A 13,843-nucleotide genomic window follows, 5' to 3' on the forward strand; every position below is an offset into this window, starting at 1 on the left:
TCCATCCTGCCTTCCATCAGCCATTCATCTACCTGCCTAATAAATATCTCTTAAGCGCCTATTATGTGCAAGAGCCAGCAAGCCTTCTGTGGTTCCACGGAGTTGAGTCTTACCACAAAGCTATCAACGCCTTTCTGGAGTCCTGCACTTGTACTGAAGTCAGAGCTGCTCCCGATGTTTAGAGTCCTACGTTTGGCAGAGCTGGTCTGGTAGCCAACTTGAACCTGCAGCAGAGGAGCTAAAGGAAATAGGGTTGAGCCTCAAACAAACCACGCTGGGAGTGTGAGAATGCTCATAGGGATAGGAAACACCTAATCCACCCAAGCTGTGGGCTTCCTCAGGCCTACAAGACAAACTCTTGTAGACACCTGACATTTGCGGTGTAGGTGCTAATGGGGTTAAACAAGCCATGGCTGCAACTGGGCAGGACTCTGTGACTCAGCAGAAGAGGTGTCTTCTCAATCCAGCCAGACCCGGGGAGAGCTAGGCTTTGGGAACAGGTAACAGTCAGGCTTTTCTTCCCAGCTTCTCTTCAGTCCCCATGTCCAGACGCTTGCTTGGTGACACCATGGTAACCATGATGCCACAATGGAAAGTTCTTCACAAGGTGGTAGAAGAAATCCCTGTTTGGAGCTCTGCTGTGTAAGGCCAGAGTGAGTTCATTTCTCCGTTAGCAGAAGCAGTTCACGGAAGAACTCTGAGAACCACCCTGACGACAAGAAACACCTGGTGCCATGAGTGGACTGTGGTGACTTGGGGCCGCACCAGCAGGTCTCTTAGGGTATTGTGCATTGTTTGAGGCAAGGGTTTAGGCCTGGTGGTATGGCAGGTGGGGAAGCACGCCTGGGCTTTGGATGCAGACAGGCCTGAGTTGGAATCCCACTGACTGTGTGATCTTGGGCAGGCTACTCGATATCTTCAAACGTCAGTTTCTGAATCTGTAAAATGGGGATAATGATAGTGCTGCCTCACGGGGATTATTGTGTGAATTACCTGAACTACACGCTGGGCTTTTACTATTTAAAAGTACTGGTTACTAGTTAAAAGCAATCCCAGTATTATTTAAGCCAGCAGAGTTTAGCCTGGGTGGTAAAACCCCAGTGTTGACATTAAGCCTGGTGGGGCCTTGTGCTAAACCCCTGCCTTTTTTTCAGCAGCGTTTCATGGTGACAGAGTTAAGGTTGAATCCCAGGAGTCAGAAAACAACCCTTTCCAGAAACCCAACTGTCTAGGAAGCCCAGGGCTCAGGCTGGATTGAGGAGACAACAGACCAGCGTGTGCTGCCTTCTCTCACTGGGCCAGTCTTACAGATTGCTAACCGAATACAGTGTTGGACAGCTGGTCCCTGCCTCTTTACTGCACGGAACCACACAGTAGGGACATGACAGGTCCATTTCTGAAGTCCTGGAACCTTGTCAGTGGAAAGGGAGGAGGCAGGGCTTCTGATGTTGGGGGAGGGAGGGAAGATGACAGAGCCGTTGGCTTTTCTAACTTCACAGCTGCACACGGTGTCTACTGCGGTTCTCTTTGGGGATGGCAGAGATGAGAGGGGTGCTCTTGTTACTGCTCTATTTTTCCTACTCTTCTGCCGGTGAGTGGGGCTTCTTCTGGGATGGCTTTGGTTGAAAATGTAACATGGTGAGGGGAAATCATCAGGAAAACGAAATTGGTCCTTAATGCTCAGAAAGGGAGGGACTCTGGGGGAAGACGACTCACAGCTTTGCTCTGGGCAGCATGCATTGGTGGCAGGAACAGGGAAAGACGTGGGGCGTGGATGTAGGAAACTGTGGCCTCAGCAGCCTGGTGTCAGGTCTGTCCTTAGGGCGAGAGTGGGGCTAGGGGAGTAAACCATAGGTTCCCTGGACAAAGAGGATCAGCAAGAAACCTGTCTCCCTGCTCATAGCCCTTGACCTGCTCTTCCCAGGCTCATCCCCCAAGTGCTGTCAGATGGGAGGGAGGCGTCCTCCCCACACCTGGGCAGAGAGTGGGGTGTGGGATGTACCTGGTACACCTGGGAACCAGCTCCTCCGCTTGCTTACACTTCAGCACTGCTGTTGCAATGAAGCCTTTTTAATTAAATCAAAAGGGCATCTAGCCCCCAACAGCAGGGCTGGTCCTAGGAGCAGGAAGGGCAGGCGGCTAGGGCTTCTACTGTGACTCACGCCACGGAGACTGCTGGAGCCTCTGAGATGGCAGAAGTGACAACTATGCTATAGTCCCCTCCCCTCCCTCCAGGTTGTCCAGGACTAAGGATCCCAGCCTAGAAGGGGCAGGTGAAGAGGGAGCATCCTGAAGCAGGCTCTGTCCCTCTCTATGCCACCACAGCTGGTTCTGTCCCACTTTTCTGGGGTTGGATGGGAAACACAAGAGAACCCCCGCATACAGACACACACACAGTCACACACAAAGGAGGGAACTCTCCACCTTCCTCAGTCTTCTCCACTTCCTTGCCCTCTTGGCAGCCCCAAGGAGCCCAGAGGGTGCCCAGAAACACACAGAAAGGGCCCTGGGCCCTCTCCCCTTCTTAAAAAAGCCACAGCCAAGGTTCCCAGGGCCAGCGTTTTGTCTTTAGGTCAGATTTACTCACTACGTCCTGGCCTTCCAAGGGTTTTGTGAGGTCAGATGAGCTGGCTGACCAGAGCTTTGAAAAAGCACGTGCGTAGATTCTTGCTGGGTTCAGAATCAAAAAGGCCAAACCTGTTGCTGGGTTTGGAAAGGCTGGTTAATGCCTTACTTGCCATAGGTCACCAATGTCCTAAGAAAAAATCAGACTGAGGATGAAGAACCTGTTTTTTCGCCGTTCTGAGGCACTTAATGGCCTTGCAGACATCATCTTGCCAACAACCAGCTCTGTTTATAGTTCCAGCAAAGTCTCCAAGTGTCAATTAATAGATGTTTGGCTGACATGATGGCTTACAGTGGAGAGGTCCTCTATAGTCCTTTAGCGATTGTAAAAGATTGTAAAGGTCCTATCTGTCTATATTCACCATATTTGAAATTAAAACAGAGAAGATTTTAAAACACAGGATACACAGTTATGTGATGACTTCAGTAGCCTCTGGAAAATGTGAGTGAAAGAATGAGAGTGAAAAATAGCAAATAATGTCTTAGTATTCTTATGAAAATACTTTTTAACTATTAGTAGGCTTCCCAAAGGGTCTTAGAACCCCCAGAGGTCTCTAGAATACTTTTTGAGAAGCACTAATGTACATAGGAGATTTTACATAACAGCCTAGCACATAAATGCTCATTTTTTTTTTCTTCCAGTTGATGTGAAGTCAAATCCGACTCATGGTGACCCCATGTGTGTCAGAATAGAACTGTGCTTCATAGAGTTTTCAGAGGCTGTTTTTTGGGAAGTAGATTGCCAGGCTTTGCTTTCAAGTCATCTCTGGGTGGACTTGAACCTCCAACCTTTTGGCTTACGAGCCAAGCGCATTAACCATTTGCACTACCCAGGAACTCCCAAGTGCTTAAGAGATGGGAGTTATTATCAATAGTCTAACACTATTTACAGGCTCATAGATACCACCAAGACTCACTCGGATAGGGAAAGGAACGGGGTAGTAGGTTGAGTAATGGCAAGGTTGATGAGCCAGGAGGAGTGGGGGGACCAGCAGGAGAGGGGTTCCTGAGGTCTGGCAGGGTAGTGGCGCCCACAGCCAGCCAAATCCAGACCCAGCTGTGAGGCCCCGCATTCCCTCTGCAGACTGTGGCATCCAGAAAGCTTTCATTCCGGACACTCTCGAGGACAACTTGGTCCACAGCAAGATGTTCCCGTGGGTGGTGTCCCTGCAGGATTCCCAGTACACCCACCTGGCTTTCGGCTGTGTCCTGAGTGAGTTCTGGATCCTCAGCATCGCGTCCACCTTTCAGCACAGGCCAGTACCCCTGCCTTTGGCACCCACCCAGCTCCCGGGGGCGGGGCTCCATTCCCTTCTCAGCCTGGGAGGCTGGAAAAGGTTGATTCTCGGCTCCTAAAATCACCAGTCACCAAGGGGTGGCTCTGTCAGCTGTCTTCTCTGCTGGGAGGGCTGTGGGCTGTGAAGCTGAACAGTGAAATGATTAGCCCTCCACGCTATAGAACCCTTTGCTGTCAATTCAATTCCAACTCATAGTGACCCTATAGGACAGAGTAGAATTGCCCCATAGGGTTTCCAAGGCTGGAATCTTTACAGAAGCAGACTGCTATACCTTTCTCCCTTGGAGCAGCTGGTGGGTTTGAACCACCGACCTTCCATTTAGCAGCCAAACACTTAACCACTGTGCCACAAGGGCTCCTTCCATTCTGTATTTGCAGGGAAGGGGAGTGCATTTGTTCTATTTATTCTGATTTTATCAAAGTCACGAAGGCACTAACTCTTAATACTAGAGGTCCATATTGCTTATCTTGTTTCGCCACCACAGCCAGCTCTGTCCCGCTGTCCTGGAATCATATTATTTTTCTTAAAACGCTTTCCTTAGGCCTTAAAAATATTCCAGCCGTAAATACATACGTACTATGTACTGGGTAGTAAGGGTTTTGTTTGTTTCTTTTGTTTTCTAATGCTACTAAGGTTGAGTTATACCACATGGTGATCTATTTTGGAATTCATTGAGGTTGTCCTTGTGGCCTAATGTATGTGGTCCACGTGAATGTTTTCCACTAATAAATTGTAAAGTGTATTCTCTGTCCTTGGTGTCCAGTTTTACATATAAAACTGGGGTAGGGGTCCCTACTTGATCTGTCCTAGGCTGAGAGAACTGAATTAAGATCTCCTACCTTGAACAAGCTGCTGGTCTTTTCTCCTTATATTTCCTGTAGTTTTTACTTTGTGAACACTATGTCACTTCTGCATATGTTTATAACTGTGAGATCGTCACTAGGGACTGAATTCTTTATTACTTTAAAGGGCCTTTCTTTGTCTTATTTAGGGCTTTTTTTGCTCTGAATTTATCAAGCTTGTTTGATGCTAAGAACATGACTCTTACTTTTTGTTTTTGATTTAGGTTATACTTTCTGTTTTTATTGTCTTTTTTTTCACTATATGGCCTCTGTTTTGTTCTGTAATTCCCTTCTGATAAATTTGGAGAGTTTCTATTTCTGTTTCAGGGTTCATCTTAGCCTTATCATTTCATGTGTTTTTGTCGTTAGTTGTTATCATGAGTTGCTGTCAAGTTGACTGACTCATAGCAACCCCAAGTACAACAGAATGAAATGTTGCCCAGTCCTGTGCCATCTTCACAATTACATTGCTGTGGTCACTGTGTGTTGAGTGCCTTCTTTCAGCACTATGTTGAGCAATCTTCCAGCAGCGTATTAGGCAATATTCTGTTATGATCCAACATGAAATTACATGAAATAATTTCACATAAGACACCTAAATTCAGTTTCTGGGTAGTCCTCACTTGACTACTTACTGTGGCCACGGTCAAAATTTGTGCCTTATCACTTCTTTCCTCCTTCCTTCCCTTTGACCACTCAATTTCAATAGATTATACATGTGTTTTACTGTTAACCTGTATTTGTTTATATAGTTGTAACCCTTATTACTTCATATATTAGCTGTAAATAATATGTTTTTACTCCTGGATACAAAAAGTAAAAAAATTGTGTATACACTACCTCTGACTTTCTTTCTAACTTTAGTTACATCAATTGATTATTGGAAGGGTTTATAACATTTTTACTCAGAGCTATAACTTTAAAAACAGTTTTCTTTTGTTTTAATTTTCTTCTAGTATTATAATGGATTCCACACATTGACCATCCTTTTGTTGGCTTTTCTCATTCAACACTAGACTTGGTTGAAGTCTGTCTTAAAGGGCCCCAAAAAACCATGTTTCCCTGGTTTTGCATATTCAAAATTTTTTGTGCTGCCCTTAAATCAGAAAAAAAAAAATTTTTTTTTTTTTTGAAGGACCACTTAAATATAGAATCAATGGTTCGTACCTTTTCTTGAGGACATTATAGGCATCAATCCTTGGCTCCTGTTATTAAATCTTGCTGAGAAGAAGTCTGAGATCATTCTGATTTTCTTCCATACAGGTAGAGTGACTATATATCCTAAATAGTTGGGAGGTACCTGACTTATACCTATTACCCCAGAATCCGGTTAGCACTCCTTTCACTCTCACAAGTTCTCTGGGTTGGACAATGAATTATACCGACAAACTTCAGATGACTTAATCTTTTTTTATCTGGATGCCCAGGGATTTCTTCTTTGTCACTGAAATCTACTAGCTATGCTGAGTCTCTTCCCTTTGCTTCTCCAGATCCACCCTCTGCCCTTTTCCACCCTGTTCTGTATCCCAGGAGGCTGACCTATGTGGGTTACATCCACGGGCTATGAGGCCAGGGTTCTTATTCCCTTGAGGCACACTGTGGACTGGCTCCTCTTTCAACCAACTGGCCCTCTCTGCAGAGCTCTGACCATTCTTTTCCCTCTCCTAGAACATGGAGGTGGCATTAGCACCTTGCTGTTACTAGTCCCAAGGTTCTGCACTATTCCTTGTGGTTTCCCTACATTCTAATACCTTTGTAAAGAGCTCCTTTATTTAACTCACCCCAGCTTTCCTGATGTGAGTTGCCGCCTGTTTCCTGCAGGGTCCCGATTAGGATATGTTTCAGTGTTGACCATTTTGTATCATTTTTTCTCTTGGATATGGAGTATTGTTCCAAATTATAGATTTAAGTCTCATTTCTGGAAATCTTTCTTAATTTATCTCTTGAAAAAAAAATTTTTTTTCCTGTTTCATTATTTTGGTTAAAGTCTTTGTGGTATGTTGGTTCCCCTTCAACCATCATGTCTGTCACTTTTGCCTCTAGTCTTTAAAAGTCTTTGTTGATTTCCATTTCATTTTGGTCACTTTTCTCAGTCCTGCTTTCTATGTCCCTAATTGTGTTTTCTGTGGTCTCTAAGTTACTTTATGCAGCTTCCAATTTGGCCTTCGTTTTTCTGATGGTTTTATTTCTTTCCCTCTCACTTCTTTGCTGAGAAGCATGCTCAGCCAAACTTCTTCTGAGCCCTGAGGGAGTAAGTGTCATCTCTGACTCCCTGCCTCTTGCTGTCCTTCATGCTTTTGTCAGCCCTTCCTCTGATTTTGAGGTTAGAATTCTCTAGTGTATTTTAGTTTTGTAGTGTTTGCATTTGTTTCTCATTCTCATAGCTCTTTGGGTGAGTCCCAAAAGGAGATGAGAAGAACACCTGCCTTTGCTCCATCATCATTAAAACTGGAATTTCTCCGTTGTGTATTTCCACAGTATATAAAAATGGAAAGATGCTTATATTAAAATGTTAGGCAGGAGTCAAGATTACATATTTGGTATAACCACAACTATGTTACAAACAACAACAACTATGCAGAGAAAAAAAAAAGTGCCAACAATAGCATGTTAACAGATTATCTCTGGGTTGGAGCAAATGGTGTTAAGAGAGAAGGCTTCTCAAGATTCTACGGGCTCACAAAAAAGGGTACATACCTGGGGGTTCAGAGAAGATTTCCTGAAGACCGGGTCTGAAGGGGTACAACTAGCTCAGGGAAGATGAGTTGGATTAGCATTCCAGGGCCAAGGAATACTAACTGTGAAAACAGGGAGGTGCAAAGCTCCCTCCCGGCCTTGGCTTCTCAAGCTTCCCTTGCTCTCTTTCCAGGAAGAACGCGGTCGTTATAGTTGGTATAGCTAACATGGATTCCAGAAGGAAAGCCCACACAGAGTATCCAGTCAATACCATCATCATCCATGAAGGCTTTAATAACCGCTCCATGAGAAACAATATAGCCCTCCTGATGACAGACACGGCGATGCAGTTCAACGACTTGGTCCAGCCCATCTGTTTCCTTGGCAGGAAGCTGCATAAGCCACCAGCCTTGAGGAACTGCTGGGTGTCAGGATGGAACCCCACGTCTGCAGTTAATGCCTTCCTTCTCCTAGAGGAGGCTGTGTGTGTGCTAGCGGTGGGGGTGACTTGGAGGAACAGTATTAGGGCTTATCGTAATTTAATAATTAATTTGCTTGAGCTTCTAGAGTTAGGCTGGAACCCTCACCTGAACAGCTTTTCTTTGAAGATTTCCAGTGTGTGCCCTTTCTGTGGCCATTCTCATATTTGACCCTTTTCACTCTAGCTCTATACTGAAACTGGAAGCAAGTAGGCAAAAGACAGCCTGAACGGAATGCAAGGTTATGGAGGGGAGGGGGGGACATTATTCCCTGAACAGGAGTTGATTGTTCTTTTATCTAAGCCATCCTTGTTTTCTTTTATTCTTAAGAAAGAAAAATAGGAAATGTATACTCTGTAGATGCAGAGGAAGAGCAAATATGTCCTCTGCCTATTTTCATATTCAAGTTCAAAGCAAAGGTGGTTTTCAGTAGAAACAGAGACATAGGTTCTGATTTCTGTGAGGAAAGGGGTTTACAAGGACATTTCCTACTCACTCCCATTTGGATATCTGAGTTGCAGTTGAGGTGATGCTGGAGGGGCCTTCTTGTTAACAATTCTCAGGTTCTCTGTTGCATGGTCCAGACAGGAAAGCACATGACGATGAGTGTCCTGAGGAAAATCTCCGTGAAAGACCTTGACGTGTGTCCTTTATACAAACCTCCGAAAACAGCCTGCTGCAGTCACAGAAAGCAGAAAACAGAGAACATCTGCTTGGTAAGAACATGATGGAGTAGAAGCTAAATGCTGACAGTAACCATTGGTCACTCCCAGGAGAGCCTTGGGACTCCCCCTGGCTTTATTGTGAGGTGTCTGAGGGCAAAGACCGTTACTTGGCACTTGCAGCTGTCTTCCTGGTGAATAGCACTTGGCAGTCAGCAATAAAACTCTACTGAATGGACTAACTAATCACCATTTTCAGTGTAACATGGTTAAGCTTGGCTAAGTCACATGTTTTTTTAACTAGCTAAACACTTGAAAGTGTGAGTCCTAACCACACATGCAGATATTCTTTGAGTAAGTCTACAATGTGAGATTGCCACATTTAATCTCCATGGAACCTGGACCTTCCCCCCAACCCTGATGCTGACACTTGTCAGCTATGAGGGGTTATTCCTGTAAAAAGGCCCTGCCCCTACCCAGATGAGCACTGGACAGATGTGGTTGTCTTGCTGTCTCAGGAAAATGGATAGAATTCACGAACACTTGGTCTAGGCCTTCTGTGTCCATACTCATAGAAAGTGTACCATACTCAGGTCACACAGTTAATAAATGTTAGCTTAGAAAAAAGACTAGAACCACGTTTACCAGGTTCCCAACCAGGGTTCTTTCTTCTATGCTAAAATTGTCTAAGATGCTAACCACCTACTCTCCTTTAAATAACCTTTAGGGCTCCCTGATAAGGAAAACATCCCCCCCTTTCCGAAGGATCTAGAAGGACAAGATTTTTAGGGAAAGAGAGGAAAAAATGTGCATGTATGTAGACAATTCTTTTTTAAGGTCATTTTATTCCTAAATCATGAAGGACTGCCTCTCATTAGTCAGTACATTTGCCCTCCCAAAGTTTGTCCAACACTGTTGATCGATTACTTGGTACTGGACCCCCTGCTAGGTACAGGGTCTTAACAACTTCTTAAGTCAGATAAAACCTGTTGCTGTCTAGTCAATTCCGACTTAACCGCTTAACAGCTTAACCACTGTGCCACCAGGGCTCCTTCAGTTTGATAATTTGTTTAAATTCAGTAGACAATGTAGCCATTTAATGAAATCCAATACTGTACTTCATCAAATCTGCGATGTCGTTATTGATAGGATGCACCATTACTTTATATAATATGAAGAAAAAAGGCTGCCAGTTACACTCTGATGCCTACTGGTTAAAAGACACATCCCAATTTCAAAGATGTTAAAAAAATTTTTTAAGTGTGTCTTAGACTCAGTCAAATATGGTAAGTTGTTTGTTTTCTAAATAATCATCTTTTTAAAATCTACCTGCAAAATTCAGGTTGCTTTTAACTGCTGCACGCCTGTAGACATTTCTTTGTTTTTTGAGTAGAATTGTGCTTGCAAAACTGCCTCAGACAAATAGGCAGCCACTTGCCTACCCAGGATTCTTTCATCAGATATGTGTCCTAGTGTCCAGCACCCCAGAGCCCCATGTCTAGTATAAACCACCCAGACTTAGTATCTGCCTAATGAGTCTCCCCAGAAACCCAACAAAAGCAGAATCACTCTAGACCCCCCTTCCCTTTTTTTTTTTTTTTTCTTTTAACAACTGTTAGGGCTTTTGCTGAATCTCAAAGGAAAAGATTATGAAATGAAAGAGTCCCCCCTTGGGAGCTGAGATGGTGGTGCTTCAGAGAAGCCACCACCTGGTACCTTTTGTCTCAGCTGCTTGTGCTCAGAAGTCACAGCCCCATAGGATCACCGGGAAGAGCAAAAGTGGCATGTTCTGCTCCCCAGGTAGAATAGCAAGGTGGTGCAATAGCTGGGGACATCCACCACACAATCATTCATCCAACTCTTTGTTCTAAATTGCATTCTTTCTTCCTCAAGGTATAAGATCACAGTTAAAACAAACTAGGGGTGGGACTGGTAAAAAGGAGAGGAAAGCACATCATTCTGGCCAGGGAGCCTCTCTGCACCAAGCAGATGTGACGGGCGCAGGCAAGGAGTCTGCTTAACCAAAAACAAACAAACTAAACCAGTGGCAATCAAGTCAATTATGACTCATGGCAACCCCACGTGTGTAGAATAGAAGTGTACTCCATAGGGTTTTGAAGGCTCTGACTTTTGGAAGCCTTTCTTCCGAGGTGTCTCTGGGCAGGTTCGAACCGCCAACCTTTCTGTAAGTAATCAAGCACTTAACTGTTTGAACTACCCAGATAGTATAACAGCCAGAACTCCGGTGAAAAATGTTGACGCTCTGTTATCACTACCACTGTTTGACAATAGAGGGTGAGAACAGTAGAGAGTGAAAAGCTGAAAAATTCAGAAGTCTACACGGTAGGATTCCTTTACATCTAAGTAGAAACGCAGAATGAACTCCGTGGGTCTGGCCTCGGCCTTCTGAGGGATCACCAGCTTTGCAGAGCATGCCTCCCTGCTGCTACGCTCTGCAGAGTTGCTCCTTTCTTTCCCCGTTCACCCTAATTTTTGTTCGGTGTGGCTTTCTCAGAAAAAGGGTGGACTATTGAAAAGGATACCTGTGTGTAGACACCCAAAAGAGACCAAACACCCACACCTCGGGACGGGCAGGGGCCGAGGTGGCCACTCTTAATGCTTCTCGTTGTTGTGTCTCTTCAGGAGTGTTTCCTATTGTCACTGCACACCCCCTCCGCGTCCCAGTCCAAACAGCCAAGAGCAACATGGGGTGGCCCGGCTCTTCTCTTCTAGCCAGACAGGTCAAGGGCTGTTGTCCAGCCTTTGGATGGCAGCCCCTTCCTTGGGCCAAGATGGACCACCTGGGAGGGGCCTATTTGTTTAACTGGGGGCTTGTGTGTTGGGAAGGTCCCTGGGTGGTGTAAGCGGTTTTTGCTCAACTACTAACCTAAAGGTTGGTGGTTCAAACCCCTCCCCCACAGTGACTCCGCAGAAGAAAGGCCTAGCAATCTGCTTCCGTAAAGACTTAAATAAACAAACAAAAAGCCCTCTTTCCAAAGAAGGGGGGGAGCAGCTAAGGCAAATTATACCTAGTAACTTGTGTTGTTTTCCTCTTATTCCTTAACTCTTCACATAGAAATGATGGCCTTTTAGAGACGTGGAAATAATCACAGGCAACCTTTACTGAGTGTTCACTGTGTGCCAGGAACTGTGCTCAGTGCTTTGCATGTGTTACAGGCGTTAACTGTTAATATCCCCGCTTTAAGGAGCCCTGGTGACACAGTGGTTAAGCATTCGGCTGCTAACCGAAAGGTTGGCAGTTTGAACCCACCAGCCTCCCCACGGGAGAAAGATGTGACAGCCTGCTTCCGTAAAGATTTACAGCCTTGGAAACCCTATGGAGCAGTTCTACTCTGGCCTATAGGGTCCTTATGAGTTGGAATCAACTCGACAGCAACAGGTCATCCCCACCTGAGCTCAGAGATTCAGTAACTTGCCCAGGGTCACAGATCCAGCTAAGTGTGCCAAGCTTCTACCCACTCACTGTAAGGAAGATATGGTCTGTGCCACAGAATTCCAGAATGCCAGCTGCCTGCTCCCACGGAAGCAGGGGAGGATAGGAGCAGGGGATGGCCAGTGAGCAGGTGGAGGGACAGGAAGTGCCAGGTGGAAAGCTATGGACCTGTCCCATGTGCTCCCTGAGAAACTCGGTGCTGACCCCCCACGCCCAAGACCTGTGGGTGGGAGGGGGCAGCTTAATCTAAGGATGGGAAAAAGAGAGAAAGGAGAAAGAGAAACATGGGCATTCCAGGCCAGAAAGGAAAGATATGTCAGGATCTGAGGAATGAGAAACCAAAAGAGAGGAAGGATTTAGTCGAAGTTCTGGAAGGAAGGGGGCAAGAAAATGAAATTCAAACCACAAAGCTACAGGTGAACTGCAGAAGTTGTTGAATAATTTGCATAATATGAGAAAAAGTCACCTTGGAATTTACGGTGGCTGCCACCTATGCCTTGATTTGAAATAGTATACTATAATTGTACCCCATTCCTAGTGAGAGGAGCCCTGGTGGCCCAGTAGTTAAGAGCTATAGCTGCTAACTAAAATGTCAACAGTTCAAATCTACCGGCTGCTCCTTGGAAACCCCATGGGGCAGTTCTGTTCTGTCTTCTAGGGTTGTTGGGAGTCGGAATCAACTAGACAGTAGCAGGTTTGGTCCCAGCGAGAACCAGTGTAAGACATTCCTAATTGCTTCAGGATATATTGCCAAATTGCCTCGTGCACCAAATTGCACAAGAGTATATTAACAAAGAGAGCAAGTTTTTCTGAAACCTGAAGCCTTCTGTCCTTTGTTACAGGGGGACCCAGGAAACCCAATGATCTGCCAGCTACAGCAATCGGATCTGTGGGTCTTGAGAGGAGTCCTGAACAAGGGTGGTGAGAAATGCGTTGGCCCATTTCTGTACACCAGAGTGGAAGACTACAGTGACTGGATCATGGCCAAGGCCAAGAGGATTGGCCCCGTCCTGTATTCCCTCCACCACTGGGAGAAGGTGCTCCCTTACTCTGGCGGGTTGAGGGGCCTCATGGCAGAGAAAACACATGCTGGGCCGGGCCACGCTGGATGGCACCGAGGGCGCCACCAAGGACGAAACTGGCCCTCCAGTCATTTGATGCCAGCAAATGACTCTAGAAGTAGTCTTGACTTTAGGGAAAAAGGCCTGAGGGAGGCAGGCCGGTCTTCAGAGATAGCCATGCAACCCATGTATTACGACTACTATGGGGGGGAGGCTGGGGAGGGGGGGTTCATTGCGGGTCAGAACAGCTTACATCAGCCCCCAAGAGACTACCTTGCTTTTCTTCTTGCTGGTTTCCTTTTGCAGTGGTACCTGGTCTAAGGGTTCACCCACCCAACTGAAGAGTAAGCTCAGAATGCTGAGTGCCAGGCACTTGCCGGGCAGTACTGATGTCTATTTTTGTATTTCTGATAGTTGTATACCTGGGCTGCCACGGATAGGCCCACGGCACATGCTGGGCTGGCTCTCCCTCCTCTGTCCCATCCCACATGCGAGAAAGTCACCTTCATTTGTGCTTGTGAACTAAAAAGTGGGCTAACAAGTGTCAAATCATTGACGTGCCCTGTGGTTCTTTCAGTGTTGACGGTCCCAGGGGCCAGGCTGTAAGACCTCCCCATGGGCAGATATGGCCCGGGAGGTGAAGGGCAGCTTGGCTGGAGAGTTGGGGACAGCAGACAGCACAGGGAACAGTGACAGGAACCCTGAATAGAAAAGAACTGATTACTTTAATGGATCACTTCTTGGGT

At 45.8% G+C, this 13,843-nt stretch overlaps 1 protein-coding gene across 1 annotated transcript; it reads left to right on the plus strand.

Annotated features, from left to right (window-relative positions):
* Positions 1 to 1,466: 1,466 nt before the first annotated feature.
* On the plus strand, positions 1,467 to 13,723 carry PRSS54 (serine protease 54). Its single transcript, XM_064273508.1, is given in 7 exon segments — positions 1,467 to 1,541; positions 1,543 to 1,591; positions 3,710 to 3,881; positions 7,635 to 7,893; positions 8,505 to 8,636; positions 12,879 to 13,355; positions 13,357 to 13,723. Coding segments are annotated over 7 exon segments (1,431 nt in total). The 3' UTR covers positions 13,624 to 13,723.
* Positions 13,724 to 13,843: the final 120 nt, after the last annotated feature.

The sequence above is a fragment of the Loxodonta africana genome, chromosome 21 (assembly GCF_030014295.1).
Source record: "Loxodonta africana isolate mLoxAfr1 chromosome 21, mLoxAfr1.hap2, whole genome shotgun sequence".
NCBI lineage: Eukaryota > Metazoa > Chordata > Mammalia > Proboscidea > Elephantidae > Loxodonta > Loxodonta africana.